Below are 21538 nucleotides of genomic sequence, written 5' to 3'. Positions count from 1 at the left end.
CTAACCGGATTCTGAGAATTTGGTTTCATTCACCCTTTCAAGTTGTTTTTCTTTGTACATTATTTCAAAATATATATTTAGTGGTTTATTTTTTGTTCTAAACACCATAGATTTTGATTTTTCAGGATTCAGTATAAGCTAAGCTGATTCTTTTGAAGCCAACTATGCATTACAGAGAGCAAGGCAGAGATTTTGAGTTGAAGCTGATTAGTCCATCTGTGATCAGAATGGAAATATCATCGGCATATGCTACTATGTGGGAAGATGGAAGAAGAGAGAGAGAAAAATTCACTGATATAGAGTAGGTCTCTAAATAGAATAGGTCCAAGAAGTGAGACTTGAGGCACTCCCCAGGAGAAATAACAAATGTCGGAGCATGACTGATTTGTTCTTACAACAAACGGCTGATCAGTAAGGTAGTATTCAAGGAGGAGGTTAATTTTCCCTCTCAAGCCAAGATTGTTGAGTTTGTTGAGTATAATATTATGATTTATGCAATCAAAAGCTTTAGATAAGTCCAGAAACAGTGCTATTGCATAATAACCCTTTTCAAGACTATCAATGATTCTTGAGCAAAAGTCAACAATTTCCAGATAAGTGGATCTTTTTGAATGATAAGCTTACTGTTGTTGATGGATGAGCTGATAAATTACAAGGAAACCAACGAGTCTGCTTTGAAGAATTTTTTCGAATAATTTTGAAAAAACTGAGGAGAGCTATTGGGCGAAAGTTGTTAACAGAGTTGCAATGGTTTCCCTTTGGAATGGGGATGATGATTGCTTTTTTGAATTGAGAAGGGAATTTACCAGACTGAAAGGAGATGTTGAATATATACTTCAATGGTATAAGAATTGAGCCAAGGACCTTTTTCAGCAGAGGAGGAGATATTTCATCAAAACCAGGGGCTCCTTTTGCTTTCACTGATGTCCTGCTTCTAAAATCTCTTGATCTGGAGAGGAGTGAGAAAAAAAGAGTTTCTGATTGAGAACTTGGAAGATTCTCTCATTTAACTGTCTCCGGAGTCAAGTTCATCTTGAAAGAGGCTATTCACACTTGAGAAAAAGTGGTTACAGAGGGCTGTAGCTTTTTTCTGGTCATTTGAAATGAGTACCTTGTTCTCAACCACATCGCCAATGTAACTTTGTGATTTCAGCTTCCTTCGCGTAAAAGCTTGTTCAAAACTGTCCATTTTTTCTTGCTTGTTATGATACTTGTAAGTTGGGAACCATAGTATTTTCTTTTCTCTAACTGAATGAAGTCGGTGACTTTGTTTCTGTACATTGCTATATTTATTTTTATCTGCCTCGATTCCTGTTCTAGCAATTCTTGCAAGGTTGTCCATTTTCTGTAATATATTACGAATCTTGTTTGAGATGAACAGGCATAATTTCCCTCTTGGCCTGGTGATCTTTTTATTCCCTGGGCTCCTGATATATGACAAGTGTTTTTCATAACTATTTAGAATGTGCTTAAAGAAGGAATTTCCAGATCACTTGCAACAAGCACTCCTTCTCACGTAGACTGCTGGAGGTCGTAACACAGTTTATTGAGAGAGTCTGGAGTGACAGATCTGTAAGTGTGCATGATCCCCTTCCAATTTGCTTCATTTTCTATTACCATTAAGTTGGGACTGTGATCAGAAATAGTTGCATCAAGTATTGTGTAGGGTAGAGAGCATTACCCAATTGCGAAGTCAAGAAGGGAACTGTGGAACTCTCCCATTCTAGTTGGGATATCTCCATCAGTAAGAGAGATACCATTTCAAGTAATGACATCTAGGAGGTCTTGCACTTGAGAGGAAGAGCTTTGAAGAAGGTTAATATTAAAGTCTCCAATCAGAAGAAGGCTAAGGGATTTGCTTGTGAAGTGAGATAGAGTATTGTCAAATGTTACAAGGAAGCTGTTAACTGAAGCTGAGGGAGGTCGGTATAGACACCTAATCACTAGAGAGGCAATGCGAATGAAAGTGAGTTCACAAGATTGATCTGGAAGATTTGAGATAGGAAAGGCAAAGCACTGCAGATGATTATGAACATAAATAGCAATTCTACCACCTTTTGAATCACCTCTGCAACTTTGAAAGAGAGTAATCTGGAATTTGGATTAAAACTTCAGGAGAGAACCAGGTCTCAGTAAAAACCATCAGGTCTGGATGCAGATTCCATGATGTTAGTTGAGCAAGTATTTCATCATTATGTTTTATAAGACTGCGAGCATTCATATAGAATACAGTAATTGCATCTTTTGATGCTGCAGTAAGGCATAAGTTGTTTGGCTTAATAGTTGGCAAGTGACAGGGTAGCAAGATGTTTTCCCAGGACTTAGTGTAATGCAAATTCTGTAGGAAGAAGAGAAAGATGATTCATTTGTAGACATTATTTCCTGAATATCTGAAAAACGCCCGGATTGTCATTTATGCTCACTTGTTTCGATAGCCAAGTTACTAGCTGATGACCTACGACCAGGAAAAAGCGGGTCATCCATAAAAAGGCCAAATGATGGCTCCCATAGGCCAACAGTGGTCCTTCAGTAATTCATCAAAGTCTGTTTGCTGACAGTGAACATAAAAAGAGCTGTACGACTCTTGTTTATAATTCATTTTTATTACTTTTGCTTCTATCTACAGTTGAGTTCTGATATGTTGCTCTACTTCTGTATCGCCAAGTTGGGGTTCAAGTATCGAGACAAAAATACCCTTGGTTGAACTTTTGGTTCTGGGGACTGCTCTGATTGTAGAGTTGGTAGCTATTCCCTCAACCACAGGGGGGATGTCAACGTCTACCTGTCTGATAAGAGACAGATTGATTCCATTGTCTTCTGATGTGACCTACCTGCCACCTAGAGGAAATGACATCTTCTAGGAGTGGATTTGCAGTTCGATTTCCATCATTAGATGTTTTCTGAGACAGACTGGCTGCTGAAGCATATATTGGAGGTTATGAAGGTTTCTTTACAACAGATGCGTAAGTGGCTTCTGCAACATGGGTTGGCTGGAAAGTAGAATATTCCATGTTTTGCTCAACTGTATGTAGGAAATGTTGTTGTTATTTGGTTTTTAAGAGCATTAGCAACTAAGGCCATATTGCTCCGGGGATATGCGGTGGTCATTCCCTGACCTTTCCGCATCCTCCATATTTGGTGGTCACGGGCTCGAATCCCGGTCTAATCAAGAAGCGTGTGCTATGCACTACTGCTCATGCCCACCTGGCTACGGAGGTGCCTATATGTAGGACTTAATGATCTACTGGAGTTTCGAATAAGATCAGTCAAATCTGAAATTTTCTATCCTAAAATATGATTAATATCATGCAGTTGGGCATTTTCTAACCTGATTTTTTTAGTTTCATCAAGAAGAGAGACCAACATGGATTTGTGAGTGTCCAAGATTTGAAAAATGAGTTTGGTGGTCAACTACTCATTTGGATTTTCAACTTGTGACTCTTCTTGGTTAAACAGGTGAGAGGAGTGATTTGTCTGTTCTGCTGCCACATCATGGGGTATAGAATAAACACTTAGATTCTACAAACATAACATTATAACATAGTACATATAACTAAAACTTGATAGGAGATACGTAATTAATATAACTTGGAAGGAGGTTGGAGTGCTGTGTAGTCACAGCACTCCAACCTCCTTCCGAGTTATATCATTCCTGGTTCTCTCCTGAAGTTTTAATCCAAATTGTATAGAAATTTATACAATTAAAATATAAATTTCTATACAATTTATATTTTAATTATATGAGGTGCCAATTCAGCATCGTTATGGGCCTTTACGAGAGCTTGAAGAACAGGGTAGATACCCTTGAAGGACTTAAATTGAGGGGGCCCATCACGCTGTCAGCTGCCCACATTAACACCAGAGCTTGCACTTGAACATCAGGCTATCCCCGAGGCAGAATGCACTGGTCCCACAAGAACTAGGTGTTGTTGTGGGACCAGTTATCAGGGAAACAGAGAATATTGTGAAAAAGGATAGGTGGAACAGGAACAGGGTATGTCTGCCAGGGGCAAAAGTTGATATTGTTGTACACATTGGCGCCAATGATATTGAGAGTAGGAGAACGGCAGAATTACTTAACAAGTACAGGTAAATGTTGGAAAAAAGCCAAAAGAAAAACACGAAGAAAGGTTGTTCCAGAAAACGGCAGTTGAATGAATAAATGAGGAAGATGAAAAGTTGGTTCTGTGAGTTTGAAGTTGGACAATAAATAGATGTTGGCTGGTGGCAGCACATGTTCGAACTGTTTTGAAAGAGAGAGCGGGAATTACAGAAGCCAATTCAGAAGAACAGTGCCATGGAAGTATCTGTAGAAAAGGCATGCAGCAGAAACAGTACGTCTATGAGACAGCGAGTGGAGAGACTCTGTTAGAGAGGAGTCATTAATTAACCTAACTGCCCTCTTCTGAATGGAATCTAGAGATCTGATAGAGGTTTTGGGGGCACTGTCCCCAGATGTGGGAACAATATTCCATGGTAGGGCGGATTTGCGATTTGTACAGAGTGAACAGCTGTTTGGAAGGAAAGTAACGCCGAGAGCGAAAGGGAAAACCAAGTTTTTTAGATGCAGAGGAAGCAATATTTGTAATGTGCTTGTGCCAAGAGAGATTAGAAGTCAGGGTAGTCCCCAAAAGAGAGATATCATTTTGCCCAGAAATTGGAATGTCACCAAAGATAAGCATAGGAATAGAAGAATCCTTTTTGTGAGATTTAAGACAAGCCTGAGTTTTAGAAGGATTGAAATCAACTAAGTTGTCTTTGCTCCACTGGAGAATTACCTGGAGATCGGCATTTAAGGAATTGGTAGCGGATATTCGAGAAGTTGAAACTGATTGAGCAGGGCAAGGTTTCTCAAAATGGAAAGTGGAATGTTATGTGCTATCATCGGCAAAACTATGGATAGGATTTCCAGTCAATGGAAAAAGGTCATTAATATACAAGAGGAAAAGAGTGGGGGAAAGAACTGAACCTTGGAGGGGACACAGGCATTAGTGGAAAAGTTAGAAGACAGAGAGCCATTTACCATCACCCTCAGTGAACGATGAGAGAGAAATCTGGATAATCAATTACAAAAGCAGTTGGCAAACAATAAGATGGAAGCTTGTTTAGGAGACTTTTATGCCAAACACGATCGAAAGCCTTTGAGATGTCAAGAGCAACTGCTTGTGTTTCCCTGAACTTTTCCATTAAATTTGTCCATAAATGGGTAACATAAACCGAATATCACCAGTGGATCGAAACTAATGGAATCCATACTGATGATCATTGATCAGATGGAAGGTTTCTAGGTAGTTCAAGAGTTGGCGGTTAATTAATTTCTCCATTACTTTAGAAAGAGTAGAACTGGCTGGATACGAGCAAATTTTCAAGCAGAAGGGAAAACACCTTTGGAATAAGAATGTGAAAAAAGGCGGCAAAGAACAGGAGTAAGTTCAGGAGCACAGGTTTTGAGAACAAGTGGAGAAATATCATAAGGACCTGGAGCTTTCTTAGCATCAAGATTCGTCAAAATCCTTCTGACATCCTTTTGACTGAAGACCACAGGAGGCATTGAATAGGGCGTGTAGGGAATGGTGGGAGGTGTTTTACCAAGATCATTAATACAGGAGTTGGAAGAAAAATGGGAAACTAGCAGGTCAGCTTTATCCTTGGCTGGAAGTGCCAACAGAACCATCTGGTTTTGACAGAGATGGAAGCAGAGATGGGCAAAAGTTGCAGCCAATAGTTGCGGCAAGAGACCAGAATGCTCGGCTACCATTAGGGCAAGAAGCAAGTTTTCTACTCTTAGTCTGTTCAAAATCTAGTTTGGACTGTTTAATAACTGCTTTACAATTATTGCGATCTTTGGTGTAGGCAGAAATTGAAACTGAAGAAATGAAAACAAGCCTATTACGATATTCAACATTCTTCTCATGAACAGCCTCAACACATTTATTAGGAAACCAAGATTTAGATAAAGGATGAGATTTTAAAGTGGAGTGTGGAATCAAGGATTCCATTCCTACAAAAATAATTTCACTGATGCAATCTGAGGAAAATTGTTGAAGTTAAACATAAGAAAGGCACCTGGGGGGGATGGGATCTATCCGATTATATTAAGGGAGGCTGCAGAGGCTATCCGATTATATTAAGGGAGGCATCAGAAGTTTTGAAACTGTAATCCGACCAAGGAAAAGAAATCTCGCAGGTCATCCCATTTTGCATTTTTCTAATGCCAAACCACACAAGGTTGGGAATAGCCACGAGATAAAGGCTCCATTGGAGAAGAGACAATCACCAAGTTGTGATCTGAGGTGCCTAAATGACCACTCACTTCAACCGAGTACTTAGAAAGGATTTTTTGTGAGAAAAAGATCAATAGTGTTGGCTGTATAGTTAGTATTGTCTGGTATTCTGGTAGGTAAATGAACAATCTGTGCGAGGTCATTAGTAATTGCAAAAGCCTCACCATCTTGACCAACTGGATCTGTGTGACTAGAAAACTGAAGCCAGCTAGAGTTGTGAACAGTAAAATAACCAAGGAAAATTACCTCACTGTTAGGATAGTTGGACTGGAAAATTAGTTGCAAAGAGAGGAAGTCCAACTTAACAGTGAGGTAATTCCAAGTGATCAGTGTAGTTGGGAGAATGATAGAGACAACAGATGAATTTGACAGAATGAGGTAGAGAGATTTTAAGCCAGAGAAGATCAAAAAGAGGAGATTTCAAATTACCAAGTCTCTGACAGGGAATATTGGAACGGACATATGCACAAATACTGCCTTTGAGGCGAAAGGAATCATACAGCAAATAATTTGAGTAACTGAGATGAGCGGTGTTTATGCAAGCCAAGGCAGATTATGAGAAATCTTTGGCAAAGGATACAAAGACTTTTTTACTTATGCAAACACTAGAAGGAAGGGGGTGAATCTCATTAGTCTACTTGATATCGATTGTTCAATTGCTGATGATCCTGCTCAGGCTGCTGACAAACTGAATATGCATTTTGCATCTATAACCACAGACGAGGCATTCTCGAGGGAAGTGGATGCCAGAATTTTATCCAACTCTAATAGGGAGTTAAATGATTTTGTAATTACTGAGGAAAGTGGAAGAGAAATTGTTGAAGTTAAACATAAGAAAGGCACCTGGGGTGGATGGGATCTATCCGATTATATTAAGGGAGGCTGCAGAGAAGGTAAGGAAACCATCAGCCATAATTATGAATGCATATTTGAGAATATATCCCCATTTCACAAAGTGTGGTATGAGTAATTACAAACCTATTAGCTTAACTTCTGTTCCTTGGAAAATAATGGATTCTCTGATTAAAGAAGTAATGCAGGACTATCTAGAGAGGAATGTAGTTATACTTCAGACACAGCCACGGTTTGCTAAGGAGAAATCTGGTGGGACCAATTTGTTTGGAAACTATGATGCAGTCACAAAGGAATTGAATGCAAAAAGTAATTTCAATATCATAACTTTATATCAAAAATTTTGACACTTTTGCAGATAAAAGACTGCTGTACAAATTGTAGCAGTGTAGCTTTAAGGGCAATTAACTACTATGGATAAAAGGATGGTTGAGTTGGAGAAGAGTCCCCAGGGTTTGGTGCTGGGCCCATTGTTGTTTTTTATATTTATTAATTATATTGAGGAAGGCATATCAGACTTAATGTCCAAGTTTACATATGATTCAAAAGTTGGCAGGGTGGTTAATGACAGTAATGATGGTATGGGTGGCAGTAAACCCAGTATACTGACTGTGTGGTACTACATTAAGATTATGGTAAATGAAAAAGATCTAGGGGTAACTGTCCAGTCTGATATGAATAGAGCAGTGCAGACAAGCTGCCTGGACAGCTCAAGGGTTTTGTAAATGATATATGAATTTTTCAAGCAGGGATAAGGAGTTGATTATCACTGTATAAGGAAATGATCAGGCCACATCTTACAAATGGTTGATTGTTTTGCACACAGATCTGGAGGCCTCATTTTAGTAAGGATATAGAGATGCTGGAATGGGTTCAGAGAAGGACAACGAGATTGGTAAGGGGAACAAAAGGGTGCTCTTACCACAAAAGGCTTCAATTCTTCAAATTGCGATGTCTGGAGACTAGGCACCTGCAAGGTGATCTGAATGAGGTGTTTAAGGCTTTGAATGGATTTAGCAAGATCAATGCTGATGGGTTTCTTTCTACTGGTCAGTGTACGCATGATGGAGCATAAATTCAAACTGAAACATGGATGGTTGCAGAAGAGATGCGTGTAAGTTTGCCTTCAGCCAGCAGATGGTTGATGGCTGGAACAAACTTCCATGTTGATGTAGCAGTGGATAGCTCAAAAAAATTTCAAGGAAAAATTTGCCAAACTATTGGAGGCAATGGAAAGGTGAAATGGGATTTTTTTTTTTTAATATTTATTTTTGCTGATGCTGTATAACTTGTTTTCTTCCATCATTTGCCACTACTAATAACTTTTTTTTCAGGTACTCCTTCCTCTTGACATAACTGAGATATGGTGAATCCAACATGAATTTGGAAAGATAAGTAGGAAAATAGTCTTTAAAATATGAAATCTACAAGTTGTATCATGCTTTTTCCATGTTAAAGAAGACAAAGAAAATTCTCATAGGCAACAGATTAGATTTCACAAAGGGTAGGGTTTTGAAAATCACTTATTTTCAATGTGCTGATCAATAAAATTAGCTGGTTCACAAAGTAGTTGTGTAGTCTCAGAAAGCTCAGCATTATATGGATGATCTGTGGGAGTCCTATTATTCTTTTCCTTGGTTAGATTACTGTTTTAAATTTTGCGATGTCAGTGTTTGCCCAGATTATGTCAGTGAAATTATTCTTCTGCAGATGAAATCTTTTATTCCACACTTCACAACTTAACACCCTGTCCTATATCTAAACCTTCATTTTCCAGTAAGTGCGCTATGACTGATCAATAAAAGAACGTTACATATCGCAATTCACTTGCATCAAAATCTCCAGGCTCATTTCTGCCTACACTAAAGCTCACAACAATTGTAAAGCAGTTAATAATCAATCTAAACTAGATTTTGAACAGGCTAAGAGCAAAAAACTTGCTTCTTGTCCAAAGTGTAGTCAAGCATTCTGATCCCTTGCTAAAGCTGTTGGCTGTAACTTTTGCCCATCTGTACTCCCACCTCTGTTAAAACCCAAAGGTTCTATTACTACCTCAGTTAAATATAAAGCTGACCTGTTAGCATCCTACTTTTCTCCAAACTCTTGTATTGAAAATGTTAGTAAACCTCCTCCTCCTACCATACCTAGTACAATCCACTTGATGCTTCCTGTGGTCTTTCATCAAAAGGATGTCCAAACAATTTTGAACGATCTTGATGGAAGACCACAGAAAGCATCGAGTGGAGGAGTTTAGGAGTTGGTAGTTAATGGATTTCTCCATTAACTACATAATGGTATTCTAAACAAGCTTCCATATTAGGGATTATAGACTGTTTTTGTTGGGTATCCAGTTTTCTCACTGACTGCTCACTGTGGGTTATGGGCAATGCCATTTTGTCTTCTACTTTCTCAACTAATGAGAGCATTCCCACCATTCAGATTTTATTCCCACTTCCTTCTCTTATATATCAGTGGTGTTCTTTCACCAACTGGAAATTCTCTCTCCATAGTTTTCCTGATGATACACATTGCATTCCACCTTCCAGTTTGAGAAACTTTGTCCTGCATAAATGGCTACAACTTCTCGAATATCAACTAACAATTCCTTAAACGCTGGTCTCCTGGTAATTCTCCAAGGGGGCAAAGATAATTTAGTTAATTTCAATCCTTCTAAAGCTCAGTACTGTTTTATATCTCATAAAAAAGGTGTCTGCTGCTCCTATGCTTATCTTCGATGACAGATTATCTGGACATGATCACATTAGCATTAATAGAGGCATATGATGCAAGAAAGCAAGCTTATTCAGCATCAGCCAAAAAAAAAAAAAAAAAAACACCAGTCCCATTTCACCCCTCCGTTCGCTCGAAATACCTGTCCAGTTGAGCCTTAAATTTGTTTAGGCTATCAACTTCAACAACAAGTGATGGAAGTCGGTTCCAACAACCAACCACCCGCTGGCCAAAGGCAAATTTCCGCACATCTATCCGACATCCGTCCTTCCTCAATTTGAATTTATGCCCTCTGAGCTGATTATTCTGAGCAAGATGAAGAATCCCATTGGCATTGAGCATGCTCAAACCATTCAAAGCCTTATACACCTCTATCAGATCACCTCGCCGGTGCCTAGTCTCCAGACTCTGTAATTTGCAAAACTTAAGCCTTTCTTCGTAAGAGCACCCCTTTGTTCCATTCACTAATCTTGTTGTCCTTCTCTGTATTCATTCCAGCAGCTCTACATCCTTCTTGAAATGAGGCCTCCAGACCTGTATACAGTACTCAAGATGTGGCCTAACCATTGCCTTATACAAGGGAATAATCATCTCCTTATCCCTGCTAGAAAAATTCCTGTATATCATTGACAAGACACCATGAGCTACTCTTGCAGCTCGTCTGCACTGCTCAGAGAACTTCATATCTGCCTGCACAATTACCCCCAGGTCCTTTTCATTCTCCACCACTGTCAGTGTAGTACCGCAGAGTTGATACGTTGCTCTGGGGTTACTGTTTCCCATATGTAGTACTTTACATTTGTCAATGTTAAACTTCATTTGCCACCTCTCAGCCCATCTGTTCAACCTTTCCAGATCCTGTTGCAGCAGCATAGCGTCAGTGGTGTCCTTAACAACCCTGCCAACCTTTGTATCATCTGCAAACTTGGACATTAAACTTGATATCCCATCATCAATATCATTCAAAAACACCGAAAACAACAACGGACCCAACACTGAACCATGAGGAACTCCACTAATAACATTAGTCCACGTTGAGCAGTGTCCATTGATTACCACTCTCTGTCTTCTGCCCCTCAACCATCCCCTTATCCATAGCAGCAATTTGCCTCCAATGCCACACTGCTCCAATTTGTGCAGCAGTCTTCCATGTGCAACAGTATCAAAAGCCTTTCTAAGATCCAAATATATAATATCAAAGTTATTCCCTGCATCCAGTTCTTTTGTGACTACATCATAGTATCCAATCAAATTGGTCAGGCAAGACCTGCCCTTAACAAAACCATGCTGCGTCTGAGCTATAACTGAATTCTTGTCTAGATGATCCTCCAGTGCTTCTTTAACCAGTGCCTCCATTAATTTACCTGGAACAGAAGTTAAACTAACAGGTCTATAATTACTTGTGTCAGCCTTTGATCCTCCTTTGTGAATTTGGGTTACATTTGCACATCTCCAGTCTATGGGTACCTCCCCTGAGTCCAAAGAAGCTCTCATAATTATGGCTAGGGGTTTGCTTACTTCCTTTGCTGTCTCCTTTAATATAACTGGATAGATCCCATCCACCCCAGGTGCCTTTTATATGTTTATCCTCAACAATCTCTCCTCCACTTTCCTCTCAGTTATTACAAAATCATCCAGCTCACTGCCAATGTTTACTTTACCTACATCATTCTCCTTCCTGAATAACTCCTCATGCGTGAATGTAGATGCAAAATACTCGTTTAGATCGTTAGCCACCTGAGCAGGATCCTCAGCTGTTGAACCATCAATATCCAGTGGACCAATCTGATTCATCCCTTTCCTTCTTGAGTTTAAATAGGTAAAGAACTCTCTTCTGTTTTTCTTTGCATCCTTTGCCAAGGATTTTTCGTAGTCTGCCTTTGCCTGCCTAATCTCCTTTGTGACTTGGTTACAGACCAACTTATATCTATCATAGGCTTCCATGTCACCCATTAATTTGTATGTATCCCATGCATTTTTCTTCTCTGCCACATGTCTCATTAGTTCATCTGACAACCATTTAGGCCTAAACCTTGAACAATATTTCTTAGTTGGTATGTAAAGCCTGGTAGCCTCCAAGATTAGTTCCTTGAATGCTTCCCATTTTGAGTTTGCTGTTGGTAACATCATCAGTTGGTCCCACTGTATAGAATTTAAATACTGTCTCAGACCATCATAGTCGCCTTTACGAAAACAAAAACCCTTCCCTTTACCTCTGATGGTAGTTACCTCCTTGAGTAAATCCCACTTACACACTGTGATCACTGCCACCTAGTGGTTCATTTATCTGCAGATTCTTAATGCATGAAGAATCACTACTGATAATCAGATCAAGAGTATTGCTCCCTCTTGTTGCCTCACGAACATGCTGATGTAGAAAACAATCATCCAATAAATCCACAAAAGCCTTGCTAGTGTGTGAGTGACCAGCCCCCAAATTCCAGTCAATATCTGGGAAATTAAAATCCCCCATTATAAGACTCTCTGATTTACTGGCCCACTCTATTTCCCTGTACAATATCTTATTATACTCATCAGAGTCATTAGGCCTATAGCACACTCCTCTCAATTTTGATTTCCCTATGCTTATGTCACACCAAACTGATTCGACACTGCCCTGTCCATCGATGTCGACTGGCTTCACTTCCTTGGACTTTATGTGTTTCTTAACTAATAGCATAACCCCTCCTCCCCTCCTGTCCTGTCTATCCTTTCTATACACATTGTATTCCCCAAATTCCAGTTCCGCATTCCTTATATCTGTGTGACACCACGTCTCTGATATCCCAACAATATCTGCCTTTGATGTTTTGAGCAATACCTCAAATTCATCAAATTTATTTTCCAGACTCCTAGCATTGGTGTACACGCAGGTATACATGCACCTGTTTCTATTCTTGGCTACCCTAACACAACCCATGTGTTTACTTGTACCGCAATGACTCCCAGCAGTCTCTGAAATATCCTGCATCTTGTTTTTCAGGCTTCTGCTCATTTCAATAGAAGCAGTGCAAGAATCACTTCCACCTCTGCCAGTGGCTACTGTTAATCTATTAGTCCTTGTACCCCTACCCCCAACTAGCAGTTTTCCGACCCACCTAACTCTGCCTCGACAGCATTAGCAAAAATTCTTGCACCCTTTCTATTTAAGTGTATCCCATCCCCGTAGAAGCAATCTCTCCTGTTAACAAGTACAGTCCAGGCTGAAAAAAATTCTACCCCTTGAGCCTTGCACAATCTCTCCAGGGCCGAATTGATCGACAAGGCTCTCATCATATACTCCCTCCTATCGTGTCTGGGCAGAATTGCAGACACTTTCAAATTCAACCCTAATTCACGGTTTTTTTTCAACAGTGACCTGTACTTGCTAAGTAATTCCGCCGGTCTCCTACTCTTAATATCATTAGTGCCAACGTGTACAACTATATCACCTTTTGTGCCCTTAAAAGATGATGTCCGCTCTACAACGTCATCAACCTTTGCCCCTGGCAGACATACCCTGGGTCCTATTCCACCTATCCTTTTTACAAAACATGTTCCCCGCTTCCCTGACAATAGAGTCACCAACAACTACTAGTTCCTGTGGGACCAGTGCATTCTGCCTAGGGGGCTGCCTCTGTGTTGCCTGATGACCAAGTGCAAGCTCTGGCGTTGATGTGGGCGACTGAGAGCTTGATGGGCCCTTCAATTTATTTCCTTCGAGGGCATCCGCCCTGTCCTTCAAGCTCTCATAAAGGCCCATAACAACGCTGAGTTATCGCCTGATTTCCTTGCACTCCTTACATCATGCACACACAAAGACATCCCCCTCGGCAGTATTATGTCCCGTACCCGACTGCTCCGCAAACATCAAGCAAACAGTGCATTTTAAAAGACTGTGATTCAGAGGGCAACTGCCCCCCCCCCTCAGTTCTCCCCTGAACCACAGCACTCCCATTAGCTTGAGCCTTTTGCTTTGCTGCTCTGGTCTGAGTCATGATTCCGATTTAATTCAATAAAATTTCAAAACAAAATTAAATCCTTAAGTTATATCCCAAAACAGTTATAATACTATATTTATTTTTTCGGTATCTAGTGTTTTCTACGAGTTCCCTTTATATAACTTCCGTATCACGTGTACCACTATTGACAATATTATATTATGCACTATACTACACTAAGCTTATGCTATCGTGTAAAAATGGCGGGAATTCACGAACGGTACTTCTATGGACTCGTAAGTATTGATTAGCTTCCAAATCTCGCTATCTCAATTTAGAATAAACTAAGGATCCCGACTAGGTCTATAATCTACTTATAGAAGATAATTTAATATAGTAATTGGTTAATAAATCGACTAAATTTGGTTAAAAAAAAAAGACCTCTCGTTCAATTTGTAACACGTGGATTTGATACCGTTACCGGTTTGAGAAACTTTTTCCTGCATAAATGGCTACAACTTCTCGAATATCAAGTAACAATTCCTTAAACGCTGGTCTCCTGGTAATTCTCCAATGGGGCAAAGATAATTTAGTTAATTTCAATCCTTCTAAAGCTCAGTACTGTTTTATATCTCATAAAAAAGGTGTCTGCTGCTCCTATGCTTATCTTCGATGACAGATTATCTGGACATGATCACATATCTTTATTACTCTGACTTCTAATCTCTTGAGGCATAAGCAAACCGTAAATATTCCTTCTCTTGCATCTATAAAACTGTGTTTCCTTGTGTAACTTTTCTTCTAAAGATATACTCACTCTGTGCAAATCTCCTATCATGGAATATTGTTCCAATATTTGGGATAAATACTGCTTTCCCTGCACCTAAAAAACTGGGTTTTCTAAAGACCTACTTGCTGTACAAATCTTAAAGCCACCCTATCATGGAATATTTTTCCCATATTTGGGGTCATGCTCCCAAAACCTCTTTTATCTCTTGTGCTTCCTCTTATTGACTGTTCAAAAGAGGGCAGTTATATTAATGAATGATCTGTCTCTTAAAAATTCCTCTCTCTCTCTCTCTCTCTCTCTCTCTCTCTCTCTCTCTCTCTCTCTCTCTCTCTCTCTCTCTCTCTAAGACTTTCTGTTTCTGCTGCACATATTTTCTATAGACATTTAAATGATCAGTGTTCTTCTATTGTTGGGTTTGTTGGTGCATCAGCAACTGTGGCTATAATGCGCTGATCTCTGACTAGTATATCTTTCTTGTTTGTTTTGATTCTGATAAAAGTTCAGACAAGGTGATATATATCAATCATTTTAGGAAAATAAAAACGTCATCCATATCCTGACAATCTCCTAGAACATTCTGTAGTGTTAATTGATTGCAATGTTTGAAAAGTGAGGAGAAAGCAGTTTTTTGTTCTCTTGGATATAGTGGGCATTCTATGACGATATGCTTTACAATGAGTGGGCATGAACAGTTATTGCATTGTGGGGCATCTTCCTTTCTTAATAGGTAACTGTTAGTGAGGTATGTGTGACCAATGCACGGTCATGCTAGTACAGTTTCTTCGTTTCTATTGCCTCTCAGACTGGATTGCCACGCTTTGGGTTCTCTCTTTATTTCAAAAAGTTTATTATTTGTTTATTTTTCCCATATAATACGTTTCCACTGTTATTTAGAAGTCTGCTGTATAATGCATTTATAGTTAACATAAGGTGTCTTGAAATTGGGTGAGATCAGATTTGAAGCATTTTTGGCAGCCGAATCTGTCTGTTCATTTCCTGGGATTCCAGCCTGTCCAGGAATGCAACAAAAAATAAGCGGTGATCACATGTATGAATTTCCATTAACTGGGCCCAAATTTCCTGTACCAGAGGATAACTGTTGGAGAATTTACACTGTATACAATTCAAAGTACTTAACGAATCGGTATATATGATGGATTGAGTATATGAGGCTTCTGTTATTTTTTCCATGGCTAATAGGATACCATATAACTGTGCGTTATGACTACTCTGCATTCTAAGAGTAGCTGACTGGCAATGATAGCATTCGACAGGATGCTATCAATTTTACTGGCAGTCTTGTATCCATCTGTATATAGCTATACATAACTTCTAAACTGAGTGGAGTTTTTTTTTTTTTATAAAAACCCCAAACATGAGAGGTATTAGAACCTATAGTACTTAGTACCGTGCTTGGGTTGGAGACTGAGAAGAAGAAAGAAGATATTTGTTGCCTGTAATGCCACACTGCTCCAATTTGTACATCAATCTTTCATCTGGCATAGTATAAAAAGCTTTTCTGAAATCTAAGTACTTTTTTCAAATATTACTTTTCCATGCACTTCGTTTGTTATTACATTAGATTGCCCCTTAAAAAATTCATGCTGCGATTGCCATTCAACTGCATTTCTGTCTGGATAGTCTTGAATTTCTTCTGCAACCAGTAGCTCCATTATTTTTCCTGTAACAGAAGTCTAACGTACAGGTCTGTAATTACTCACTCACTGCTTGATTACTCACTAACCCTTTTAAAACTGAGGAAACATTTGCACATCTTCAATCCACAGGGAACTGTGCGAAATCCATTGTTGCTTTCATAATTATGGCTAAATGCTTGCTGTCCTCCTTTTCCTCCCTATCTTAATATAATTGGATAGATCCCACCTGCCCTGGTGTCTTATTCAATTATATCTTCAATAGTTTTTTTTTTTTTTTTTATGAAAACCCCAAAACACGAGACATATTAGAACCTATAGTACTTAGTACTGTGCTTGGGTTGGAGGTTAAGAAGGCGAAAGAAGATATTTGTTGACATTACACTTGAACTTCTGTAGACTGTAATTTTCAGGAAATACATATGAAGGAAGGTTGTTCCAGAAAATGGCAGTTGAATCAATAAATGAGGAAGATGAAAAGTTGGTTCTGTGAGATTGAAGTTGGACAGTAAATGGATGTTGGCTAGTGGTGGCACATGTTTGGCTGTTTTGAAAGAAAGAGAAGGAATTATAGAAGCCAATTCGGAACAACAATGCCCATGGAAATATCTGTAGAAAAGGCATGCATCAGAAACAGTACGTCTATGAGACAGTGAGTGGAGAGACTCTGTTAGAGATGAGTCATTAATTAACCTAAGTGCCCTCTTCTGAATGAAATCTAAAAGCCTGAGAGAGAGGTTTTGGGGGCACTGCCTCAGATGTGGGAACAATATTCCATGGTAGGGCAGATTTGTGATTTGTAAAGAGTGAACACGTATCTTCTTCTGTCTTGTCAACCTTCAACTCATGCACGGTACTGAGTACTTTATGTTTTAATACCTGTTGTATTTGAGGTTTTCACAAAAAAAATAAATAAATAAAATAAAGGCATATTTGTATAGTTACTTTTTAGCAATGGTAAAATTGTGATGGAAGCAGACTTGAGTTAATTACAGATTATTTGGACTGATCACATGTACTAATACTAATTCAACTAGCACTGAAAGTGGAGTATTATTTGTTCGGTCTCACTAAACTTTTGAGCTAAGAAGCTAGCAAGCAAGCAAGAACAGAGCCTGATACGTGTAGGGAGTGTACTCCTGATATGTGCAATTGCATCCAAATGGTTCAATTTTTATGAATGATTTGAATGTAGATTGATTTGATTTGCATTATATACTTTATTGATTGGTATAGTCAATCCACAGATGATGGCACATACTGTGTTGGTCTTATACATTTTATCTACCAATGGCTTTATTTCTGACACTAGATTTGGAATAAGTAGCCTTATATTGCATAAATAGTAGGCTGCTTCAATGGTGGTTGGATATTAAAGCACATAACCACAAGAATAATGGACATGTGGATATAAGTACATCTTTCTTAGTTGGATGTGTTTAATTTCATTTGTATCAAAATTTCATCTTCATTGGCACACCCAGGGTCCTGAGCTGGATATCATCATTCTTCTCTTGGTGATTCTCTTCTACTTTTGACTCTCTCTCTCTCTCTCTCTCTCTCTCTCTCAGGGTAACTTGGGAATCTTTTTTTGGCTGGTGCAGCATAAGCCTCAGGCTTCCTTGTATCATATGGCTAATAATAATAATTTACCTCAAATATTTTCCAGTGTCAGGTTACTCCTCTTGATGTGTAAGTATTAGTAGTGGCAAATGAAGCAAGGAAGCAAACTCATATGGCATTAGCCATATTAAAAAAAAAACTTCTCTTATCACCTATCCATCCTCTCTAACAGTTTGTTTAGTTCTTGAATTTATTCAAACTACTCACTTCACCAACAACAGCATATTGGAGTTTATTCCAACAATCAACTATTTATTGACTGAAACCAAATTTCTACTCATTGCACCCATTCAACAGATCCATAATTCTTCTAATATGAGGATTCGAGACAGACCTGTATGCAGTACTCATTACGTAATCTAACCATTGCTTAAGGTCGCGGGTTTGAATCCTGCCTCGGGCTTGGATTAGAGTAAAATGCAAAATCTTTGGGAGGTGCATTATGGCCACAGAAGCCGATGCGCCAACAACTAAAAAAAAAAAAAAAAACCCCTCCTTATCCCTGATGACAAAATTTCCTGTATATCATTAGCAAAACGATATGAGCTACCCACGCAGCCTGTATACACTGCTCAGAGAACTTCAGATCTGATTATGACAATTACCGCAGGTCTTTTTCATTCTCTGCTACTCTGAGTGTGCTACCACACAGTTGGTATATTAATCTGGGATTACTGCTACTCATGTGCAGTACCTTCATTTGTAAATTCAATTGTCACTTTTTAGCCCATCTATGTAATTGGTCAAGCTCATGTTCCAGTAGCACCCCCCAATTACTATTATTAACTGCCTTGCCAACCTACGTAAATCTGCAAACTTAGATATTAAGCCCAACATACCTTCATCAATATCTTTAATAAATATAGAAAACAATGGCAGGCACTGCAGATAACATTGGTTCAAGAAAAGCAGTGCCCAGTGATAACCATTTTCTGTCTTCTCCCACTCAACCATCCCTTTATCCATAGTAGCCACTTTCCCTTAATGCCACACTTCTTTGGTTTGTGCAGCAGTCTTTTATGTGCAAAAGTATCAAAAGCCTTCCTGAAATCCAAGTGTATACCAAAATTATTTTTTCCATCCAGTTCCTTTGTTACTGCATTATAGTATCAAATTGGATTGGTCAGAGAAAACTATTGCAGTCTTTTGACTTTATCCATAGCAGTATTTTATGTGCTGCACAGTATCAAAAGCATTTCTGAAATCTAACTATGATGTCAAAATTATTTTTTGCACCAAGTGCCTTTGTTATGTAGTAATGGTAATAAACGGACACTGCTCTACGTGGACTAATGTTATTAGTGGAGCCCCCTCACGGTCGTTGTTGTTTTGTGTACTTATCAATGATATCGATGAAGGTATATCAAGGTTAATGTCCAAGTTTGCAGATGATACAAATTTTGTCAAGGTTGTTAATGACACTAAACACAGTATGCCATTGCAACAGGATCTAGAAAATGGGCCGAGAAGTGGCAACTGAAGTTTAACACTGACAAATGCAAAGTATTGCATATGGGTAGTAGTAACACAAGAGAAACATACCAACTATGTGGTACTACACTCAGGGAGGTGGAGAATGAAAAGAAAAGACCTGGAGATAATTGTGTAGTCAGATATGAAGTTCTCTGAGCAGTGCAGACAGGCTGCCAGAGCAGATTATGGAGTTTAGTCAATGATATATAGGAATTTTGCTAGCAGAGACAAGGAGGCAATTATACTTTTGTATAAGGCAATGATCAGGCCACAACTTGAGTACTGCCTACAGGTCTGGAGGCCTCATTTTAGGAAGGATGTTGAGTTGCTAGAATGAAGAACAGAGAAGGGCAACAAGATTTGTGAGAGGAACAAAGGGGTGTATTTACGAAGAATGGCTTAAGTTCTGTAAGTTGCACATCTGGAGACTAGGCACCTGCGAGGTGATCTGATTGAGGTGTATAAGGCCTTGAATGGTTTGTGCAGGTTCAATGCTGAAAGGATACTTGCACTTGCTCAGACTAAGAACCTGAGAGGGCATAAATTCAAATTGAAGAAAGACAGTTGTAGAATAGATGTGCAGAAGTTTGCCTTTAGCCAGCAGGTAGTTGATTGCTTAAATAAATTTAAGGCTGAACAAGACAAACATTTGGAGTAACCGGATGGGTGAAATGGGAAGGGATTTTTTTTTGACTGATGCTGTATAAGCTTGCTTTCCTGAATCAGATGTCCCAACTAATGCTAATGCTATGTCATATTATCCAATCAGATTATTCAGACAAGATCACCCCCTTAAAAAATTCATGCTGTGACTAGAATGCAACTGCATTCTTCACTGGATGGTCCTGCATTACTTCTTTAATAAGGGAGCCTATCATTTTCCCAGGAACAGAAATCAAGGTAACAGGGTCTGAAATTACTCATGTGATCCTTTGATCCTCCACTGTGAATTTGGGATACACTTGTACATCTATAGTCCCTATGCATGTTAAACATGCATAGGGACCTCTCCTGAATCCAAGGATGCTTTGATAATCATGGCTGAAGGTTTGCTTACTTTTCTTGCTGCCTCTTCTAATATAATCGGATAGTTCCCACCACCCCAAGGATATTGTTTATGTTTATCTTCAAGAATTTCTTTTCTGCCTTTCTCTCAGTTATCACAAAATCATTCAGCTCCCTGTTAGAATTTGATACACTTCTGGAATCCCCATACCTAAAAAATTCCTCATGTAAATGTAGATGCAAAATTCAGTTTGTAAGCAACCTGAGCAGGATCATTAATGGTTAAACCATTGACATCAAGTCAACTTATGTGATTCAATCCTGTCCTACTGTTTATGTAAGTAAAGAAGCCTTTGCTGCTTTTCTTTGCCAGAGATTTTTCATAATCTACCTTAAACTTGTGTAATATCGTTTGTGATTTGATTACAGACTAGAAACCTTTGGAATAAAACTTGTTGCTGCAAACATTTTTGACATCAGGAAAAATTCTAAAGAAATATTTTTTAATTAAATATTAGTGTTAAATTATCATTATAGTGGTAATAACTGCTTTCTTACCTGATCTAAATTTGAGAGACTGTTAGGATCCTGACTAAGTCCCTGATACTGTCCTCGTAGTCTATCTCCTGCTGCTATTCTTCTGAATTTTTTCAAGTCGACAACGTAAAGAGCACTTGTGTGGGAAGGGGAGAGAGAGAGAGAGGTATATAAAATTAATATTTCCTTTGTAGTGTCAGGGAGCACTTAAGTTGAAGACTAAGAAAACATGCAAAAGTGAAGGAAAGAAGGAAGGAATAAAACTTTATTATAGAGCAGTATATTCCAGTGTTATTATAAGTCAATCCTCCTTTTTTACAGTCATCTTTGGAATTTTGTATATAGAATGTCAGGAAACAAAAATCTCCATGGATAGGTCATTAGTAATCTTTGCAGGCAATATTTTCGTATCTACATTTATACAGTTACGTAATTTTGGAGGGGGGAGGTGAGATCTGGAAAGTAAGACTGACAACATTGTCCTATCAATGCATTTTTTGAAACATGAATGCACCAGTGTTTGTACAGTATACACAAAATAGCATTATGTGTATCGGAGAGGAAGTGTCAAAGGCGGTAGTCAGTGGGAGCTAAGTCTGATGCATCAAATTTTCCACTGCTAGCTATGCAGGACTATGTAGTGATATGAAATTGTTATGGAGTGCAAGA

At 38.8% G+C, this 21538-nt stretch overlaps 1 protein-coding gene across 1 annotated transcript in view; it reads right to left on the bottom strand.

Annotated features, from left to right (window-relative positions):
• Uggt (UDP-glucose-glycoprotein glucosyltransferase) overlaps positions 1 to 21538 on the bottom strand; it is an 820111-nt gene that overhangs the window by 35163 nt on the left and 763410 nt on the right. Inside the window, exon 40 of the mRNA XM_090386735.1 lies at positions 20891 to 21005. Coding sequence (XP_090242861.1) covers positions 20891 to 21005 — 115 coding nt within the window. The remainder of the gene's footprint in view (positions 1 to 20890; positions 21006 to 21538) is intronic.

This window comes from Mastigoproctus giganteus, chromosome 1 (assembly GCF_048544385.1).
Source record: "Mastigoproctus giganteus isolate SK-2022 chromosome 1, ASM4854438v1, whole genome shotgun sequence".
In the NCBI taxonomy this organism is placed as follows: Eukaryota; Metazoa; Arthropoda; class Arachnida; order Uropygi; family Thelyphonidae; genus Mastigoproctus; species Mastigoproctus giganteus.
Note: the sequence above shows the minus strand (reverse complement) of the source record. Positions and strands in the feature narration are given on the sequence as shown.